Source organism: Plecotus auritus, assembly GCF_963455305.1.
Source record: "Plecotus auritus genome assembly, chromosome: 9".
NCBI classification, from domain to species: Eukaryota; Metazoa; Chordata; class Mammalia; order Chiroptera; family Vespertilionidae; genus Plecotus; species Plecotus auritus.
Window position 1 is genome coordinate 50444585 of NC_137783.1, and position 19997 is coordinate 50464581.

Genomic DNA, 19997 nt, shown 5'->3' on the forward strand with positions numbered 1-19997 from the left:
TTCCTGATTTCCAAGCCACCCGAGAAGTCCCAAAACTGGGGACAGGCACAGCTGTTCCTCTCTTTACTATGGAGTCCCTGGCCCTGCTGAAGAGAGCACCCCAAGCCGTACTCCAGATCTCTGGGGCGCGTCACTCTTGCTGTGAATAATGGAACTTTAACATTATCATGATGAAAGCGAAACACACCTGATATTTACAACTTCCCTTTGGGGACTGGAATGAGCAAAGAACATCTTACCTTGTCTTAAGGATATTCAGAAACTGCAAAATTTCTGAAAACTGGATCAGTCTGAGAGCTCTTAAAAATCTCAAACCTGGAAAGAGAAATGAAATAGAGATGCATTATTTTCAGTGGGTGGTAATGTTTGCACCATGTGATTTATAGCTGTCAGGGGTGAAGGGAGATGACGTCCTTGCAGAAAATTCAACTGCCTGTACTTTGGACATAGTCCTTCATCCCGATTCTTCACTGGTTTAATCTCAGCTGCTGAACTGAGTCATTAAAGGAAGCTGTTTGGAGCCACTGCGAAGGAAGGTCCAGCAGGGAGAGCCCATTTAAGGAGGTTTCTCACGTGTCCATCTGAGGCAGTGTTTCAAAGTTACCTCGTTGCCGGAGAGGATTTTGTCTCTGAAAATGACTGGAAATAGCTCAGCGTAACCCTCGGAACCCTTATACGAAGAGCAAATTAGGAACAAATCTGATAACCTGATGTCTTTGATGGATTTCTAAAGTCTTCATCCTGATAAAATGAAGAATACTGCCCACTGCATTGTCTGTTTTCTAAGCTCACACACCCCATAACTTCTGGATTCAAAAGTCCATAATTCAACTTCTACCAAGTGTCAAGATAAACGTTCCTCCTTTCTAAATCAGCAACCTTTCTTGGATGGAGAAAGAGCCCGTGTTTCCAGGTGGCAGAAGACAGAGGAGACAGGGGAGAGAAATACAACCAAGGATTAAAGAAAATTCAAATTACTGTTGTGTTTTGCTGGCCAAGGGTGAATATATATTTCCACTGAGATCAGATTTGTGAGTCAGAAACATTCTGAGTCCCTGATAGGTTTTAATGTTTGGCCTACATGCAAGAGACTGGCTTACTGATGGCCAAGGGTTTGAGACACTTTCAAGGTCACATCCTCTCCCAAGGGAATTTTCTTTTGCAGATTTCCCTAAAGCATTTTATTTAGTGTCTTGAAGTGCTGTGTGCTGCTAAGCGCCGAGTGAGCTAAGTTGTTGACAGCGGGAGGCTTTTTCTGCCCCATATGTGAGGCAGTAAGGGGGCATCTCATGCACAGTGATGGGAAGAAGTGGTAGTGAGTCGCTAGACACCCAGGACGAAACAAAGAAAGAGGACAGACCAGAAGTTCCCCCTAAACAACTCCCATTAGACCCAGTTAGATTACTCCTTGTTCAGGCATAAGGTGCCCAGGAAAAGCTCATTTAAAGCCCATGGGCATGCAGGGGTTCCTACTGCACAAAAGGGAAGAAAGGACAATGGCTCAAAGGGAAAATTTCTCATCTGACTAGGATTAACCTTCACGAACAAAAGATTTTTTCAGAAAAAAAATGCCTTCTAATTTAAACTAGAGGCCCAGTGCACGAAATTCGTGCATGGGGGGGTATTCCCCTCAGCCCAGCCTGCACCCTCTCCAATCCAGGACCCCTCAAGGGATGTCCAACTGCTGGTTTAGGCGGGATCAGGCCTAAACCAGCAGTCAAGACATCCCTCTTACAATCCAGGACTGCTGTCTCCTAACTGCTCGCCTGCCTGCCTGTCTGCTCGCCCCTAACTGCCCCCTCTGCCGGCCTGGTCGCCCCTAACTGTCCCCCCCACCAGCTTGGTCGCCCCCAACTCCCCCTCCCCACCCCCCCCACCCCCGCTGGCCTGGTTGCCCCACACAGCCTGCTGTTCAGTCGTTTGGTCGTCCCTCACTAACCCCCATGCTGGCCTTGTCACCCCACACAGCCTCTGTTCGGTTGTCTGTCCAGTTGTTTCAATCGTGACAGCCCCTGGCTTTTTATATATTAGGATGATATTTATATTATTTTTTTTAATAAGAAAGTGCAGAGATGAGAAGGGTGTTGATGAAATGAACACTCGGGAGTCCAAAGTGGAGTCCGAGCCACACTGATGAAAGGCTGGCATAACTCTGCTGAGAACTGAGCTCGACACGGAGGACAAAACTGAGACGTCATCCCAGAAACAGGGACAATGGGGACAGGGAGGAAAAACATGACACTTAAGAAAAGATCAATGGAGAGAAGATCACAGAGATCCAACCTGTGAATAAAATGTGTTCCAGAGGGAAGTACAGGTGAGATCATCGGTTCGGCCAGGACATAATAGGAACCCACTTTCTAGATATGAAAAAAATGACGCAGGCTTCAAAGGGAAAATGGGTGGCCAGCTCTTAGAAACCAATGCTGTGAAGTATGATTTTGTTTCCTGTAAATATTAAGTATTAAAATAAAGTAAAAAATAAAGTGTCAGGGTGGGGAGAGGGTTACCATTAATGCAACTAAAATTACGTTGTGCACTGTAAGCTTTAAATGACACTCAAGCAGCACTCAGAATTTTAGGACAAGAAGGGTCAGGCCCGGATCTGTACATCCAACAAAGTAGTTGTTCAACAGTAAAGGCAACAAAAAGATATTTTCAAATTCCCAAGGTCTCAGAAAATATATTGTTAGTGTGAAAGTATTTTCAAAGAAGTTTTTAACCTTTACTTAGTCAGAATGAGTCGCAGGGGCTGGAAAGTGTATTTTTATCAAATTGTCCTGTTGGTCCTAATGAATGACCTCACTACAGCACCACTGACGTGTGCTGCTGGGAGATAAAATAATAAATTTAGAAACTCTGGGTAGAGATCAACTGGCAACACTGAAGCCAGTCAAGGGCATAAGGATTCTTTGGTAATGCATTAGCCACTGACGGTTTCATTCTGAAAATCCCATGTGTGCATGCATATATATTTTTCCACTCACGGAAACAAAAATAGAATACAGATGACGTAAACTTCAAACTGGACTTCTTCCTTCTTATCTTTAAGTGATGCATTTGCATCCTATATTGTTTGTTTATAGCTTGCCACTCTATAAAGTGACTCACAAAAGTAAAAGAGAATAAAAGCTTTCCTTTTCAATGAGGTATATGAAAATAAGGTTAGGGACAAATGGATGCAGCAACCACATGGCCCTGTACTCTTGCTAGAGGTAAACTGTTGGCCAACAAAAGCAAGCAGGAAGACACAATAAGATGAATAATGCATAAATGAGGAAAACAAGCTGGCTCTCAGGAGAACAGTCATCCCAGGGAGGAAACCCGAGAGCAATGTCCCTGCAGAGGGACCGGGGGGAGCAGGAGCATCATCCTCAGGGATGGGACAGCAGTGGGCTGTGCTTATTTGAAGGCCTGTACTGGTCATATCCATGGCATAGGGTTTCATGAACACAAATGAGTTAACAAAGTTCAAAATAGATTTAAAAATCAGTCTGCATTTTATCCCTGATGAAGCTAGACTCTCAGGAGGAGTGGTGGTCTCAAGCATGTATCTTTCAGGCACAGTTCACAACAGCCCCTTGCTGCTTCCTGCCCTGAAGCCCTGGTGGTCTGTCCTCAGCACAGCAGCCAGAGCGGGCTGTGAGAAGGTGGAATGGATGATGTCACGCCTCTGCTCGAAATCCTCCAATGCCCCGTTTCACACAAAGTCCAAGTCCTTCAAGGACCTAAAGCAAGGCACCCCATTTGCTTTTGGCCTCCTTGTCTTCCTCCCACTTTCGCTCTGGTCTGGCTGTCTTCTTCAGTGATCTTGGCTGTGCAGCATGCTCCAGCCTCAGGGCCTCTGCTGTCCTCTCTGCCTGAACACTCTTGCCCAGATGGGCGCACGATGAGCCCCCTCACCTCCTGCAGGTGTTTACTCGTGTCACTATCTCAATGAGACCTTCCCTGGTCACTGTGTCCAGAACTGGAGCTCTCCCCTCGCTCTCCCTCCTGTCAGAGCCCACAGTTAGTTACTAAGGAAAGAGAAGAGAGCAAACTAAATCTGATAAAGTCAGGAAACAGCAGTTTCACAGTCACCCTGGCGAGTCACCAGCATCTTTTAGGACAACATCCTCTCTAATCGACTAGGCAGGGCAGACAGCTTTATCACCATTGGGGGGTTGGGGTGATGGCAGGTAAATGGCATCTTTCTGCTGGATGAATGGGGGAGGGGGAGATGGTGAGGGGAAATTCCTTTTATAAAGCACATGTGCAGAAGCCAAATGGTGACCACGAAGGAGCAGGGCACTAGCCTGGGAAAGTCTGGGGAAGGATGGAGTGGAGGAGGACATGGGCCCCCAGGAAATCCAGGAAAGAGACCAGGTGGGGGAGAGCACCAGCACAGGCCCTGAAAAGCCAGGAAGGAGACTGGATAGTTTGAAAGAAAGCCCGCTCTTTCGCAAGCCCAAGGAAATGAATGGAGGCTTCGCGAGGACCTTGGCGCAGCTGCTACCCTGCAGCCTACCCACTCTCTCTGCCTCCCAGCAAGTGCTCTGTGACCCGTCACTTTTCACTCTAATAAATCTTGCCACTATGGCTAAACTCCGCCTACGCTGAGTGTCCCTGAAATTCTTTTCCCAGGAAACCATACAAGAGCCCACTTCCTCTAGCAACACCCTATTACTTTACTCCTCTCGCCTACTGTTCTTCTCTCCTCAGTATAAAGCACATGCATCTTTTTTAATGTAATTTGCATCCTTTCTACTTGGCTCTAGCATCAGCTCCATGAGGGGAGTGACATGTCTGGTTTGTTCGTGGCTGTATGTCACATGCCTAAAATAGTGCCTGGCATGAGGTGGGTGCTCAACAAACACGGGCTTGACTTGAATGAATAAATCAGACTCGAGAATGAGTTAGATGGCAGAGCTAAAGGTTAGATACTCTGCATCCAGAGTTACACCTTGCTTACTGAAGGGGAAAGCCAAGAGCTCAAGGTCAGGGCCGTGCTCATAGGAAATATAAAGCAGCCTAACCGACAAGAGCCATAACCACTGGTCACTCCTCGGCATCCAGAGAGGGCCCGGAGGAGTAGGGACAGCAACTCAGATTGCATACAGGAGGCCAGGAGAAGAGAGGTGTAGGATGGTCAATGCCTCAGTAACAAATTATTCATCTTCTCTGCTCTATAGAACTATATTCTTATTCTTGATCCCATATAATTCAAAACCTCTGAAATAAGATGACCTTCCAGGAAAACAGAAAATGGCTATAACAGAGTTGTGAACAAAATGTGTTTCTACCAAAAAAAGATGAATTATGGCTCCACCACCACCAAAGGTACCAGGTCCAGTTGGTTTTACAAGTGAGTTCTTTCAGTCAAGAAATAGAGTCAAAAAAGAGTAAACTTCCTTACATGGTCTTTGATTCCATAATCAATTTTTATTATATAGTAATAAAAATGGATTTTTCTTTTTTCTATACTCTATATTTGTTTAGGAAGCTGGTATTAATTAGCTGAACACAGGTAGCCCACACATTTAAAAAAATAAAAAAGACACCTTCATTACACTGACTAAGAATCCTAAGCAAAATGCTAGCATCTCATGAGCAAGACGATGTTAAATGAACAGCACTCAGGAGCTGTTGTGGGGTATAGAGCAGAGAAGATCCTTCTTCAGGCATCTTTATTCATCCCAGCTCCTGAAGAGTGACCTAGCCCAAGGTTACACCCCTGCCAGAGGTGGCCCCCAAAATGGTAGATGTGGGGACAAAGGCCTGCTGCCTTGCCTCAAACTGGGACAACTCTGAGAGCCATGGAGCTGCAGAGCTCCCCTGGGAGGGGCTGAAGCCTCTGGTGCAGCCGGGCTCCATACCTAGTTTCCTTCTTCTCTCATGGCTACAGATGACCATTAAAACCTACCCCGAAGCCCTGGCCGATGTTGCTCAGTGGTTGGAGCATGGGGCTGCACACCCAAGGGTTGTGGGTTCGATTGCCAGTGAAGGGTTACAGTTTTGATCCCTGGCCCAGGCGGGGCATGTGTGGGAAGCAACCAAACAATGTGTTTCTCTCATCACATCAATGTTTCCTTCTCTTGCTCTCCACTTCCTTCCCTGCCTTCTACTCTCTCTAAAAATCAATGGAAAAAATATCCTTGGGTGAGGATTAACAACAAAAAAGAAACTACTCTGGAGATTATATATCAGAAACTAAGTATTCTCAATTACAGAAGGGCGCATTGGCAGTACTCAGTAAATGGTAATGTCATCATATGAATCTATGTAACTAAAACAGAAAAGCCAACAAGACAAATAGAAACACCCATACACACACATACACGGTATATAGTGTTATTGTTATTTTAAATTATTGGTGAAATGATGATGTTGACAATCAATTACGACTGAAGTGTACTATTATTAATTATGCCCACATGCCAAACCTTTAGCTGTGTCTTATTTAATCCTTAGGATAGAAGAAGACAATAGTTAAAGATAAACGACTAGAGTGTCCAGCATAGAATTTGTAAGCAACAGAGCCAGGTTTCAACCCAAATCTGTCTCCACGAAGCCCAAGCTTGTAATCAACTGCCCTGGCACAGACACTGACCAACTGCCAATCATCAAGCACTTCAAACTCTCCTAACACTTTGCATTTCTCTCAGTATATAAATGCCCTTTGCCCACATCCCACTGTATTCACTATTGGGGGGGGGGGGGGGAAGGAAGGACGGAGGGAATATAAGAGTCCCTGTTTGATAAGCTCCAACCCCAAATAGGAGCTCATTGCTATTTTATTTTACTCTTCTATGTTAATAAATTTAATTATTTTTCATGTAATTATTAGGTCATTGTATCTTGTTTTTTAAATAAAGTGGCTTTTGCCAGTGTACCTGTGTGTCCATCTTTTCTTATTAATATATTTGAGCTCTTTTAAAATGAGGATATTATATGCTATATATCATCTCCCACGGGTTGTCATTCTTTTAATTTTGCTTAGGTGTTTTGTTTTGTTTTAGTCTAAAAGTTTGCTTAAAGTGAATTTTTCTTTTCAAATTCTAAAGTTTATTGATGGTCAAATATAATATATCTTTCCATCATTGTTTTATTTTTTTTCAGTATTCAAAAATGGCTGCTTCCAACATAAAAAGGGATTTTTTATTAAAATACATCTACATTTTCTCTTTGAATGTTTAGGGCAGTGGTGCTAACTCTTGGTTGGACATTTAAATCACCTGGGAAACTCCTGATCTCAAGTCAGCCTCCCCTCTTCTGACTCAATAGGCCTGGGCTCCCAGGCCCAGGGTGTGAAAGCTCTGAGGTGATTCTAATGAGCCATGGAGGTTGAAAAGCTTTGCAAAATTTTTCAGTAAATGAGCAGATAGTACATATTTTAGGTGGTCTCACAACTACCCACTTCACTGTAAAAGATATGTAAACACACGGCTATGGCTATATTACGGTAAAATGTTACTCAAACAAGTAGACTGAGGGGCCTAGTTTGCTACACTTGCTTTAGAGACCTTCGCCTGGGATTTGTTTACATTAGATGATGACTCTGCGGGGCTAGAGGGCCTGAGATTCTGCATTTCTCACCAGCTCCAAGAAGTCACTGTTGGTCAGTGACCACACTTTGAAAACACAAGGCTGCACTGCAGGGCAGTGGGTCCCAGACCTTGTTGCCATGGCAACCACCTGGGGAATGTAAGACAGTACTGATGCCTTCCACCCCCAGATACTCTGATGTAATTGGCCTGGGGTGTAACCTGGGCATCGGAATTTTTATAGCTCCCCAGATGATGCCAATGTGTAGCCAAGTTTGTGAACTACTGTATTAAGGTATCTTTTCTCCTTAACCCCCAGCTTGTTAATAAAAACATTAACCAAACTTAATGTATCCATTTATTGTGGTTAGCATTGTATCAAAGGGATCAATGGGGGCAGCCATCTTGTGTGTTGGAGTGATGGTCAATCTGCATATTAATAAATGGATTAAAATAATGATCAAAGCATTCTGATTAAACATAGCATATTGAACAGAATGGTTTGTATTTGCCTTCTCTCAAAACCTCACTAAAGTAGTACTAAAGAGGAAAAATCTCAATAAAATCCCATAATGACAAAAAAAATGGAGGAGGCAGCTACAGCACATAAGAGAAAACCATATGTTGATAGATAAAAAGTGGATATCCTGTTAGAAATTCACTTGGCAGAGCTGAGAAACCAAACTTCATGTTTATTCAACATATATATTAAGAATACATATACATGTATATGTATACTTATATACATACACAAATATATGTATATTTCCATGATAATAACAGAATATCAGAAATATCCTTGGTCAATAAATTTCAATAAGGAATTCCACAAAATTGAGGTGAGAGGAGGTAGTGGAGAGAGAAAATCATCATGAAGAAGAAAATAAATGTCCAAAAGATGACAAGGAGTGACTGGCACTGGAAAGTGAGAGCCTGGGACAATGACTGACAGATCAGGGTGCCAAACAAGACCACCCAGTATATAGCAGTTAGTGTGGGCATTTTAGTGGGTAAAGCAATTTTTAAGTGAACTGGTAACTCCTAAAAGAAAGAGGTAGCCTCCAGAGCTGCAAGACCAGCTATTGGACCAAAATGCTCTATGGCACACCCCAGAGCCCCTCAGACAAGCAAGGACAGCACCCACATTTAGGCTAACAGAAACATCTCAAATTCAGAGAACAGCACAAAATCAAAAATCACCGAACATCTGCAGAAAGTCAAACTTTCTTTGAAGACAGACACATATTCTATTCAACTGCCACTTGAGGATACAACATTAAAATTGTTAATTGTCAATTAACAACATTTAATTGAAAAACATGAAGAGTTTGTGAGAAAATATGTCAACTCAACAAAAATTGACTATTTATTTTAGAATTTAAAATTCTAAACATCAAAACTTTAAAAGACCAGCTGAACAGAAGAATGGACCTAGCTACATGCAAACTAGAGGGCTGGACGATCAAACAGCGATCTCTTCACAAAGAAACAGAAGGATGGGAAGTACAAAAGTAAAGTTAAGACACATGGGAGAAAGGTGTAGAATTTTCAACATTATGTAAATGAGTTTCCAGAAGGAGGAAATAAAGGCAATAGAAAGCAGGAAAACTTTAAAATAACACGAGAAGAAAGTTTCCTAGAACAAAACGATAACCTGTATTCTCAGATATGCCTAGATGTGGGCCTTCTTAAACTTTAACTGGTGACATTTCAGAACATCAATGTGAGGATATAAAACCCTCAAAGCAATAAAAACCAAGTACTGTCATAATTCTCTTGGATGCACTGAAGACAAGAAAAGAAAAGAAGGATAAATTATTTTGATCAAGGAAATATTTACTTAGCCTGGTGGAAGAAAAATAAATCCAAAAATGGTGAGATCCAAGAAGCAAAGTAGGAAAAGAGTAAAAGTAATTGATGTGTTAGCAAAATATTATAAAAAACAAATAATAACAATGATCTAAAATTAAAATCTCTAGATGATATTACATGGAAAATAAAGGTGTGGAGGAGAGAGGGCAGAGGAGGTATAAAAATGTGCAAAAGTTCTTGTCTTGCTTCAGGGAGATACTAATACATATCTTAAGAGAAAATTAAAAGGATATATTTTTCATTATAAATTCCAAATCTCAGAGGGGAAAAATGAACAAAAATGATCAACCAAGTAAAGAATAAGAATTGTGAAAAACAATAACAAAAAAAGCATATTAATTGGAAAATACAACTGCAACAACAAAAAGAGCCCAGATAGACCAGTAAACACAACAAAACTGAATGGATTAAATTCATCTATTAAAAGACAAAGACTCTCACTCAGATAATATAAAAACAGCAATAATGCATTCCAGATGCATGCTGTTTGTAAGAGACAACACCGAAAGCAAAACACAAAGGAAAGTTGGAATTGAAAGGCTGAAAATCTGTGCCAGAAAAATGCTTAACAAAATCAGGCAAACAAAGCAATAATGATACCAAATAAAGTAGCAGCTATTGTGAAAATGTACCAAAGGAAAAGAGCCACACTTCATATTGATAAAGGAACAATTCACAAAGAAAATGTCACAGTGAAAAAACTGTATACAACTAAGAATATACCTTTGAGATACATATAAAATAAAATCTGACAAGAATGCAGCAAAAACAAAAAGTTGACAATGTCACATCACAGTGAGACACCAATGTTCATTTTCCAGAAACTAAGCAAAAAATAAGCAAATCTATAGAATATTTGCATAACATTTAATTCTGTGGGCTATATTCATAGATATCTATCTGAATGGATGGAGAGATAAACACATCTATTGCTCAGTAAACTAGGAACACTAGTTTAATAATGCTAGTCTTTATGGTACTTGTCTTTCTCTTCATATGTGGAATTTAATGAACAAATGGAAGTACCAAGCAAAACAGAGACAGACTCACTGATAGAAAGCAAGTAGGCAGGCAACTCTGGTGTGGAGCTAGTGGCGGAATTGAGCAAAAAAGAAAAAAAGAGAGAGAGAACTCATAGACATGGACAACAGTGTGGTGACTGGGGGTGGGGGTGTGGAGGTAGAAGAGGGCATAGAGGGATAAATGGTTCTGGAAAAAATCAAATTTAATTTAATTTTAAAATAAATAAAATTAGAAAAATAATATCACTTGTTTTTAACAACTTTAATAACAGCTATTGAACAGTCACAAAAACTGAGTATGTAATAGTCCACAAAGAAATTTTGTAAAATTCCAAAATGCAGAAATCATATAGACCACATTTACCACAAAGCAAGAGAATAAGAAAATCACAATAGGATAGGCAAAATCGACTGTATTATATAGAGAAGAATTTAATATATGATAAAGAAGTCATACCATAAATCAAAAGGAAGACAAACATTATGCACAATGATGGAATAATTGATTAACAATGGGGATCAATTTAAACTGTCACCTCACACCATAACTAAATTAAGATGAATTGAAATTAAATATAAATAATATACCATACAAAAACTGAAAAATAATGTAATTACATATTTACTTGCCCTCTGAGGAATTCCTAAATGTGAAAGGAATCATAAAAACTTTTTAAAATATCAGATCAGCCATCATAAAAAAATCAAAATCCTACATGTCAAAAAAGTAATGAAGAATATAACCTACTAGCAAAATAATTTCATCAAATATGACATGGTTAGGATAAATTGCAATATCAAAAGCGTGTCCATATAATATTATACCAGTAGTTCATGATTAGGCCAAAAAAATCATGAACAGGCACATCATGAAATAGGAAAAATAAATAAGTAGTAAACAATCATTTTTACTACTTGGTTGAAATTATTATACTTGGTTGAAATAAAATGCATACTAAACAAAATTACAGTAACAATGTGTTTATTCTACTTAACTAGCAATGTATTTGAGTTTTGCTTGCTAGAGATGACTCTGCAATGAAATAGTCTTATAATTTGATGGTGGAATTGTGAATTGATACAGCATTTTCAGAAAGTGATTCCACATTATAAATCAAATTAATTCCATCTCTGGGAATACAGCCTAAGTAAATATAACAAAATATGAAAAAAAAGCTGCAGGAACAAAGACATTTATTGCAAAATTATTCATTAAACAGGAAAAATTGAAAGTAACTTAATATCTTTAAAAAAAAGGTCTTCTTAAATATAGTCCATCTTCTTTAAGGGCTATTATACACGTTGGAAAAATAATGTAAAAAGAGAAAATGCTTATAATATGATGTTAAGTTAAAGAAAAGATGCAGAGAATAGAATGGCGGTTAACAGAGGCTGCGAGATGGGGGGAAGGGAGTCATTTACTGGGTAAAGAGCTTCAGAATTGCAAGATGAAAAGGTTCTGGGGATCTACTTTACCATAGGGTGACTATACTTGACACTACTGAACTGTGCACCTAAAAATGTGGAAGATAGAAAATTGTATGTGATGTGTCTTTTACAACAATGAAAAAGAGCAGATTGGAAATATTGAAAATAAAAGAAAAAGTTGCATATAAAGTTCTCTACGATAAAACTATAAAAAATATAACTATATGAAAAATAAATAAAAAACTAGAAGAAAAGCATAAAATGTTAAAAGTGGTTTGTTATAGAGGCAGGATTTTTTTATTTCGTTAATTTTCCCTAGTTTTTAAAATTTCTTATACTTACATTAAAATTTCTGTTTACATTCGCAATTTTGGGTTGCTATCGTTATAAAGGCAGGACTGGTTTGTGGGTCCTCTGGCTCTGAGCCCTGAGCCCATATCAAAGATTCGGCAACCAGAGGCCAGCAGAAGTTGTCCCCTCAGAGGGTCAAACGTAGCACCTGGGGCCTGAATAACCAGGTTAGTGTCATCCTGAGAACTAAGGCCGTGCAATTGTAGCAGTGGCGCTAGACAGGTTAAGGGATTTGGGACCTTCTCAGATGGAAGCAGAATTGCCGCATTGACAGAGACTGAAGGATACACAGGTGAATGATAAGCCATTCACTGCTCAGGGTCCCATTACCCCAGGAAAAAAGGACTCAGGAGATTCCTGCAAGCAAAGCCCCATTGAAGACTGAGAAACACCACAAAAGTAAAAACACATCGCAGCCCGTGGTGGGAAGCCTGCCAGGGTTTTCCAATTTGCCGTTTTCCATTCTCTTTCACTCCTTAATCTTTAAATCCAAAGAGCTGAAAGGTTCAAATAAACCTCTGTCGTTTCCAATCCCTCCAAATTATTATTGTGATGTCTGACAAGGTCAAGGTCATCTGGCCTTGCAGCCTGAGAGCTCAAACCCAGAACAGGAGAGAGACACAGCACAAGGGGGTATCCCAGAGTGTCCCCTGCAGCCAGCTGCCATCCCAGGACCCCACCTTCCATGCCCAGCTCAGTCACTGGCAGGTGTCTCAGCCTCAGCACAGAGTGAATCGGGGCCTCCCGACTTGTCCCCCACCTGATCCCAGCCCCGTTTCCTGTCTGATACATACTAAACATCAGTTGATAGTCAAACTGGGATTGTGACTCATTGACCCATTCATTCATTCATTCATTCCATACATGTGCAGTGAGTCTGCACCACTCACTCACTGTTCCATACATGAAGGCACAGGGGTGATGCTCCTGCTTCAAGACCTTTATTTGAATAGGGGGACCAGAAAATAGGTAAACATTTTTTTTAATAAACAAAGAAGCCTTATTGATTTTACCTCTTAAATACATATGAAATAACTCACTCTTTCCCTCTTCACTGCCAGACCCAGGTCTGAGCCACTGCTATCCCTAGTTTGCCCAGGAGCTTCCAAGCTGGTCTTCCTGCACCACTTAATCCCCCTTCCCCACCTGCCCTGCTGTCCCTTCTCCTGAAAGCAGCCAGCATGCTCTTTGCACAGATCACATGGCTCCCAGCTAAAAGCCTCAAATGGCTCCCATCTCTCTACAAGTGAAGTTCAGATTCCTCACCTTTCTCTGGAACACTGTACATGACCTAGTTTCTACTCATTCATGTCCATTCTCCTGGTCCTCATGCCCTCCACACTACCTCTGCTCCTCACACACTTCCCAGCTCCTTCTCAGCTCAAGGCCGTCCTTTCCATTCCTTTCTGAGATGTGCTTCCCTTGTAGTTCACTGCAAGTCTGGTTCAACTGATGGAGCTCAGAGAGATTGCCCCGGGGCCACCCATTGCCCTCTTCTTCTGGGTGGTCTGGATTACTACCTACAGTGACCTGATGTGCTTGTTTAGATGATCCCCACTTGTTTAGAAGACTCCTCAGCAGAACTCCTCAGCGCCATGGCAGCCAGCTCCTCACACCCTACTCTCCACTGTGAACACATCCTCTAGAGCAGGGATGATGGGCACACAATGACATTCGCTTTGGAAAACGAGTGGATAAATTTACAAGAAATCCTTTAAAAAGAAAGGTAAAAAGAAAACCGTACAATAAGTTAAACCTATGGTTTTAGTCATTGCTCAACTCTTTCTCATGAAATGGTCTTTTCCTCTTAGCTTAATAATGCCATCACCCTTGCTCAGCTCTCTCACCGCTTTAGCGTTGAGCCTCGTCAATGCTGGATGTCATAAAGCACGAGACAGCTGGTTGGTGAAGTGAAGAAAGAGGGAAGATAATAATCTGACCAGCACACCTAAGGTCGTGGACACGGGGCCTGAAAATTTAGAATCCAGACCAAGTCCTTGCAGATGCTTCAGCCCAAGGAAGAAGACTGACTAGGATTCACCTGCCACGTGTGATACATGATTTTGCTACACGTGACCATACGATGCAGCAGTAGCTGGAGTTGCACTTGTCCACATCACAACCCTAAGCTGATTCCACAATAGTCACACTTCATTCTAAAGAAGCTACTGCTGCATTAACCTTTCTGGAAGTAAGACTTCTTGAGGTTCAGATTTTTGGTACAGAAATGCACATGTAAACCATTTATTGCAAAAGCCTGTACATTATGGATGCCCAAATAAAACCAAATGCCTGTGGAGAGCAGCTGAGACAAGAAAATCCTCCCTGAGGAGTCTCCTGTGGTCTTTGCTGGGTGAGAAGAATGAAGCACCACCCAAGACAGGCTGGGCAACCTGTGCATGGCCCCTCTGAGGACAGGGAAGGCGAACTGAAGGAGCACTGTTGTTCCAGAAAGAACAGATATAGCCGCTAGCTCTAAATGCCTCTTCTGAAAACGGTGACTCACTGGGAACGATGACCACTTAATACAGAAAGAGGCTGCTCCCGTCATCGGCCAAGCTTTCCCCTATGTTCCTGAAATATATGCTTTAATATCTCAAAAACATTCAGGAGCCCCAGAGACCAGTTACACTCATCTAAAGAGGAAACAGAGTGGTTCTGCCTGGCCCACCACCTCCGAGCTCAGGGGCTAGCCAAGCACAGGGGGTGGAGGAGGCTGTCACCCATCCACTGACTCCCCGAAATCCAGCCCGTAGGGAGGACACTTCCTCCCAGGACAGCCTCCAGGAATGTGGGATATTAGGGGGGTAAGTGCTGGGTTAGGGGAGTCCTTACCCCAAGAAGCGCAAACCCCGCAGCCAGACACCACGGACCGCCAGCCGTTCTGCGGTCCCTCCTCAGGAGCGGCGGGCCTCGACCTCACCCGGTAGCCCTTATGGAACAAGTCGCCCAGGGACTTCTTGCGACGCCTGGTAGGCCTGTAAACCTCGGTGCTGGTGCTGCTGGGTGGGTGATGGTAGACCAGAATCTTACTGGGGATCATGGCGGAAGCAGAGAGCTGGGCTGGGCTCTGGGTTCCTTCAAATCACTTGTAGCACCAGGGGACACTGCGAGGCCCAGGAGGAGCCCGTGTCCCTCTGGCTGTGCTGCAGACAGGCCCTCCCACCTGGCAGTGCAGCTCACCAGCATCTACATCCCGGTGGAGCGAAGAGAGACTCTCTCCTCCCGCACCCACCAGCACATATGCAAGAACCCAGCAGACTCTGGGCATCAGCTGTAGCAAGGCAGGTGGAGGGAGGGGGCAGCACTCTGAGCCTTTATGTCTGACAAGCGGATCACTCGGCTTCACTCTGGAAATCACCACATAAGCTTCTTGGAACATGGTTTATAGGACTAGGTCATGATACCCAACGAGGGAGAAAAACTGGATGGCTCCAACTCCTCCTGTCCCCCTCCCACCACAGCATAACCCCAATACACAGTCCTCTGCTAATCTGCTAATCCTACATGTAGGACTGAGGTGGAGGAGGGACTCTGGGCTTTCCAGAGGAAGAAGGGAGGGGACACTCTTGTTAGAGCTCCTCAACCCCTCTCCCCTCTCCTGCCTGGTAGTTCTCAGCATCTCCTCTCATTACTAACGCCAGTCTCCTCTTTCCCCCAGGCAGTGAGGGTGAACAACACTATAACAGGGACAGGGAGCGGGAAACAGTAAAAATATAAACTTCACTGTGGGCAGGTAACAGCCCTACTTTTAGCTGACAAAGAAGTCATCCAATGTCTGTTATTTGAAGTGGGGAAGGCTATGTCAAGGATGGATCTATGTACACTAATTCACCCCCAAATCCCAGACCATTTTCAATCCAGTGCCCCTTCACACACTCCTACTCTTCTTAAAATTGGAGCGACCTCAAGTTGCAAGGGAAATGGAGGTTTTGGTCTGAGGTTTGAATATTTAAGAGAATTTTGCCTAATCTGTAGTTAATCTACCTCCCCATCTCTGTCCATCTCATCTTCCTTCCCCCTCCCTCCCATCCTTCCCTTTGTCCTCCTTTCTTCTTAAGCACTAACCATGGGGGTGGGGGGTGGGGAGCAGAGCATTCTATAATTTGGCCCCTCCTTCCTTCCTCCCCCTCCCCCTCATCACCAGCTAGCACTGCAGGGAATGTCACCAACATCTTCCTCCCTGTAGTCTCCTCTCATTTCCAGAGTAGCAGCCTCCATCTGTCCTGCACAGCACGCGGGGCACCGGAGACCAATGAGGCACCCTGGCCCAGCATCCCCTCCTCTTCCCCAAAGTGAGAACCTGAGCTCAGTCACCAGAACTGGAATAATCCTCCCTAATCCTACTTCCTAGGCAGAGCCCCCACTGGGAAGCTGACACATGTCCCGAGCTTCCCTCCTGCCTGCCATTTGGATCCACAGGGGACAGATGGCAGTCTCTGGTTGCTGAAGTGCCCACAGGTTTGATTCTGAGATGTGTACCCCTATTGACTGCAGGGAGGACCTGAGCCAGTTTACGGTACATGGTCCAAAGAAAAATAAAAGCAATACCCCGAGTGTTCTATTGGAGCAAACTAGGAGAGGCCCCACCATCTGGAAGTCGAGAGGATGGGTGTTCCCAGGCATCCTGCCACCATGAGGCAAGCGAGGCACCTCAGGCACCAAAATCAAGGAGGCACCTGTTTTAAGGCCGGCCCTGCCCTTGCCATGCCCCTGAAGGGAGCTCCCCTTAAACTTTGCACCCTGTATCTTTCCCTTGCCTCACCCTCGCCCCAGCCCTGGCACCTGCAGTGAACCCACTACTAAGTTCTTTCTGAAATGGGCGCTGCATTTTCTGTCACCTATGGCAACAGATAAAACACACTGGGTGATGATTTCTGCGAACAGGGAAGATCCATACAGTCGATTCCGAGATCGACGTTATCCTAAAATTAAACTCCAGCAGGATTTCTGTGCCAGCGGCTTGGAGTAGAGACTGAGGAACACAGTGAATTATGTCTTCAATTACAGTTTACAAAGAACAGAGGCAGTCCTCCAAATGGGCGCTCCTGATTGAGCGCTCTATAAAGGCGGACGGGGAGCACTGAGTCTGTGTCAGAGAAAACATTTTCACAGGGGCCTCCGGGGCCACACAGTTAGCTGGGTTTAATTCTGATGCCCAGAATTAATTTAAGGTCAACCCAGAGGATGGAAATGAAGAGTGTGTTTGAGGGTTAATTTGCCACCAGGTGCCCCTCAGCTGTGCTTTGTTCTGATGCTCTATTAACACCAGGATAAACTTGGATAATCGGAGTCAGGGGTCAGCGCTTCCATTTTCCGTAAAGAACCAACTATAAACATCTCGGGCTCTGCAAGCCACACAGTCTTTGTCGAAACTGCTGGCCTTGGCCATTGCAGCATGAAAACTGGCCAGAGACAATATGTAAACACATGACCTTGGCCATGTTCCACTAGAACATGATTTCCAAAAATAGGTGGCAGACCAGATTTAGCCTGCAGGCTATGGCTTAATTATCTCACATTTGTTGACATTTTGGAGGGAGGATGGAAACGTTAATTTTGCAAGTTAGTGAAAATCAGTGGTTCCTTCTGATCCCTGTAACACTCACGTTAGCAGCTGATTGTATGGTACTTATAGATTTTCCTAGCTTAGTTCAGGTATTTTTAAACTATTTCAGACAATGAACTTCTTGAGGGAGGTTAAGGTCTCCCTCGTCTTTGTGTATAATCTGTCATGCCTGAGGCAGCCATTAAGTCATAAAATCACGTGATCCCCTTACTGAAGGAGGTGAGTCATGTCTTTGGTTTTGGTATGGGAGGACTTGCAGACCTTTCTAACCTAAGTGGAGAAAAGTCCCTCCAAAAGGATGGATTGTCACCCACCATGTGCTTCTAAGAAACCCTGAATAAAGCTCCATTAGAGCATCAACCTTGTTCAGACCAGTTAGCAGTTCCCGCTTTGGGATTCCAAAGTCCTTGGCTCAAGTGCTATTTCAGCATTTTTCCTATACTAGTAAATAAATGGCTATACAACTTCAGTCTCCTTCTGCTCATACCCCCAATGCCCAGCATAAGTTAGCATTCAATTAATATGTGTTGAAGGAATGAGGAAATGAATAGAAGTTGGCTTAGCTCATAAGCCCTTTGATATGCTAATGACCTTTGCCACCTGGTTCAGGCAGTTACCATATTGTGTCAGGCAAGGATTTGTGCTGTCTGGCTCCTATGTTAGACCCACATTAGCACTACCTAGTGAAATAAAGTTTCCAATCTCAGCCTGCATCCCTAACTCCAAGCTGCCCCTGAGTACAGGAGGTCACGAATCCGAGTGTAAATGGTAGGCTGACTGACATGCTGGTCTCACCGGTGCTACACACTGACTCTGAGTGACAGGGGATGAGGACTGAAACCTCCATCCTATCCCAGAACCAGTGTGGGAGACACAAAGCCATCTGCTTAATGGCCATGTGGTAACAGATGACATCTGGAAAGTCCTTGCAGCATATTACTTCCCAGGTGAAGATGGATTACAGTTAGCGGCGACTCCTGACCCCCAGGAGACAGCTCAGATGCACAGAAACAACCTCACAGATAAGGCGAACATCCATGCATTGGTCTCAGATCAGGAAAATGCCTGCCCAGACATGATTTATGTGAAAATAAATAAGGTCAGTCACTGCTTTATCATCAGCAGGAGTGGGCGCTTTGCTCCTCCCATAGAGGAACTGAGGATGCAAATGAACAGCACTCATGCGGTTGCTTATGCTGTCTTCCTTTACCCGCCTGAGAAGAGGTCTGAGTATCCAGTTAGGGGCGGGGGAAGGCCAGCCCTGACCTCGCCTACTCTCAAACACCTTCCTCGGGACCATTTCACTGAGTGCATGAGGGGACAAGAGAAGAAATAAATGGGCACAAGTTGCAAACCCAGAAAACAGAGAGGAAAAATACAGATAAAAGAAATGGTCAGCAAGAAGTGACTGCATCCCTATCACACGCGTGGTCTTTTTCTGGGCGCTGTTAGGGCTAGACACACTATAAAACATGGTCTCCACTCTAAAGAAGTGAACAATAATAAAAAATAAGAGCAAAAATGAAAAACAGCAAATCAATCAATCATCGCGATCATTTATTGGGACAGACTATGAATATCTTAAGAGTGGGGAGAGCAGGACAAGGCCTATGAGGCAGAAATCCGCAGGTAATGCAAAACCTCACGTTAGTTAGCAAGTTAAACTTCCTTTCATGGTCATGCTTATGTCAGAACTGCAGAGAGAATCAAAGAACACAATAAAAAATGCCTTAAGATTTCTGGTGGCTCAGGAAAGAACATATGGTGACACTTTGAAGAACCAGGTGGGTTCTAGTCTCAGGAGCCCTCCAACACCATGTTGCCTCAAACAAGTCCATCTCCCTCTTAGTGATTTAGGTTTCTCATCGAAAGGAAGGAAGGAAGGGGGTAGAGAGAAAGGAACTGGGACTATAAGTAATAGATAAACTCTAATGTCTCCATCAAATCAAATTTCTACAATTGTGTCGCTGTGCTTCTAGAGGTCACTTGTGAACAAAGAAATAACATTTTTTAAATAGCTCAAAGAGGAAAAGTGAGAATCATTCTTATGAACCCGCAGTGTCTCTAGCCCAGGGGTGGGCAAACTTTTTGACTCGAGGGCCACAATGGGTTCTTAAACTGGACCGGAGGGCTGGAACAAAAGCATGGATGGAGTGTTTGTGTGAACTAATATAAATTCAAAGTAAAGGAGCGGAGGGGAGAGCAAGAGAACTGGATAGAACAGCCGGATCC

At 43.3% G+C, this 19997-nt stretch overlaps 1 protein-coding gene across 11 annotated transcripts in view; it reads right to left on the reverse strand.

Annotated features, from left to right (window-relative positions):
* KCNMA1 (potassium calcium-activated channel subfamily M alpha 1) overlaps positions 1–19997 on the reverse strand; it is a 719040-nt gene that overhangs the window by 238412 nt on the left and 460631 nt on the right. For all 11 annotated transcript variants that reach the window (XM_080687587.1, XM_080687584.1, XM_080687583.1 and 8 more), the window contains exon 6: positions 240–315. In XM_080687587.1, the coding sequence (XP_080543713.1) occupies positions 240–315 (76 nt within the window). The remainder of the gene's footprint in view (positions 1–239; positions 316–19997) is intronic.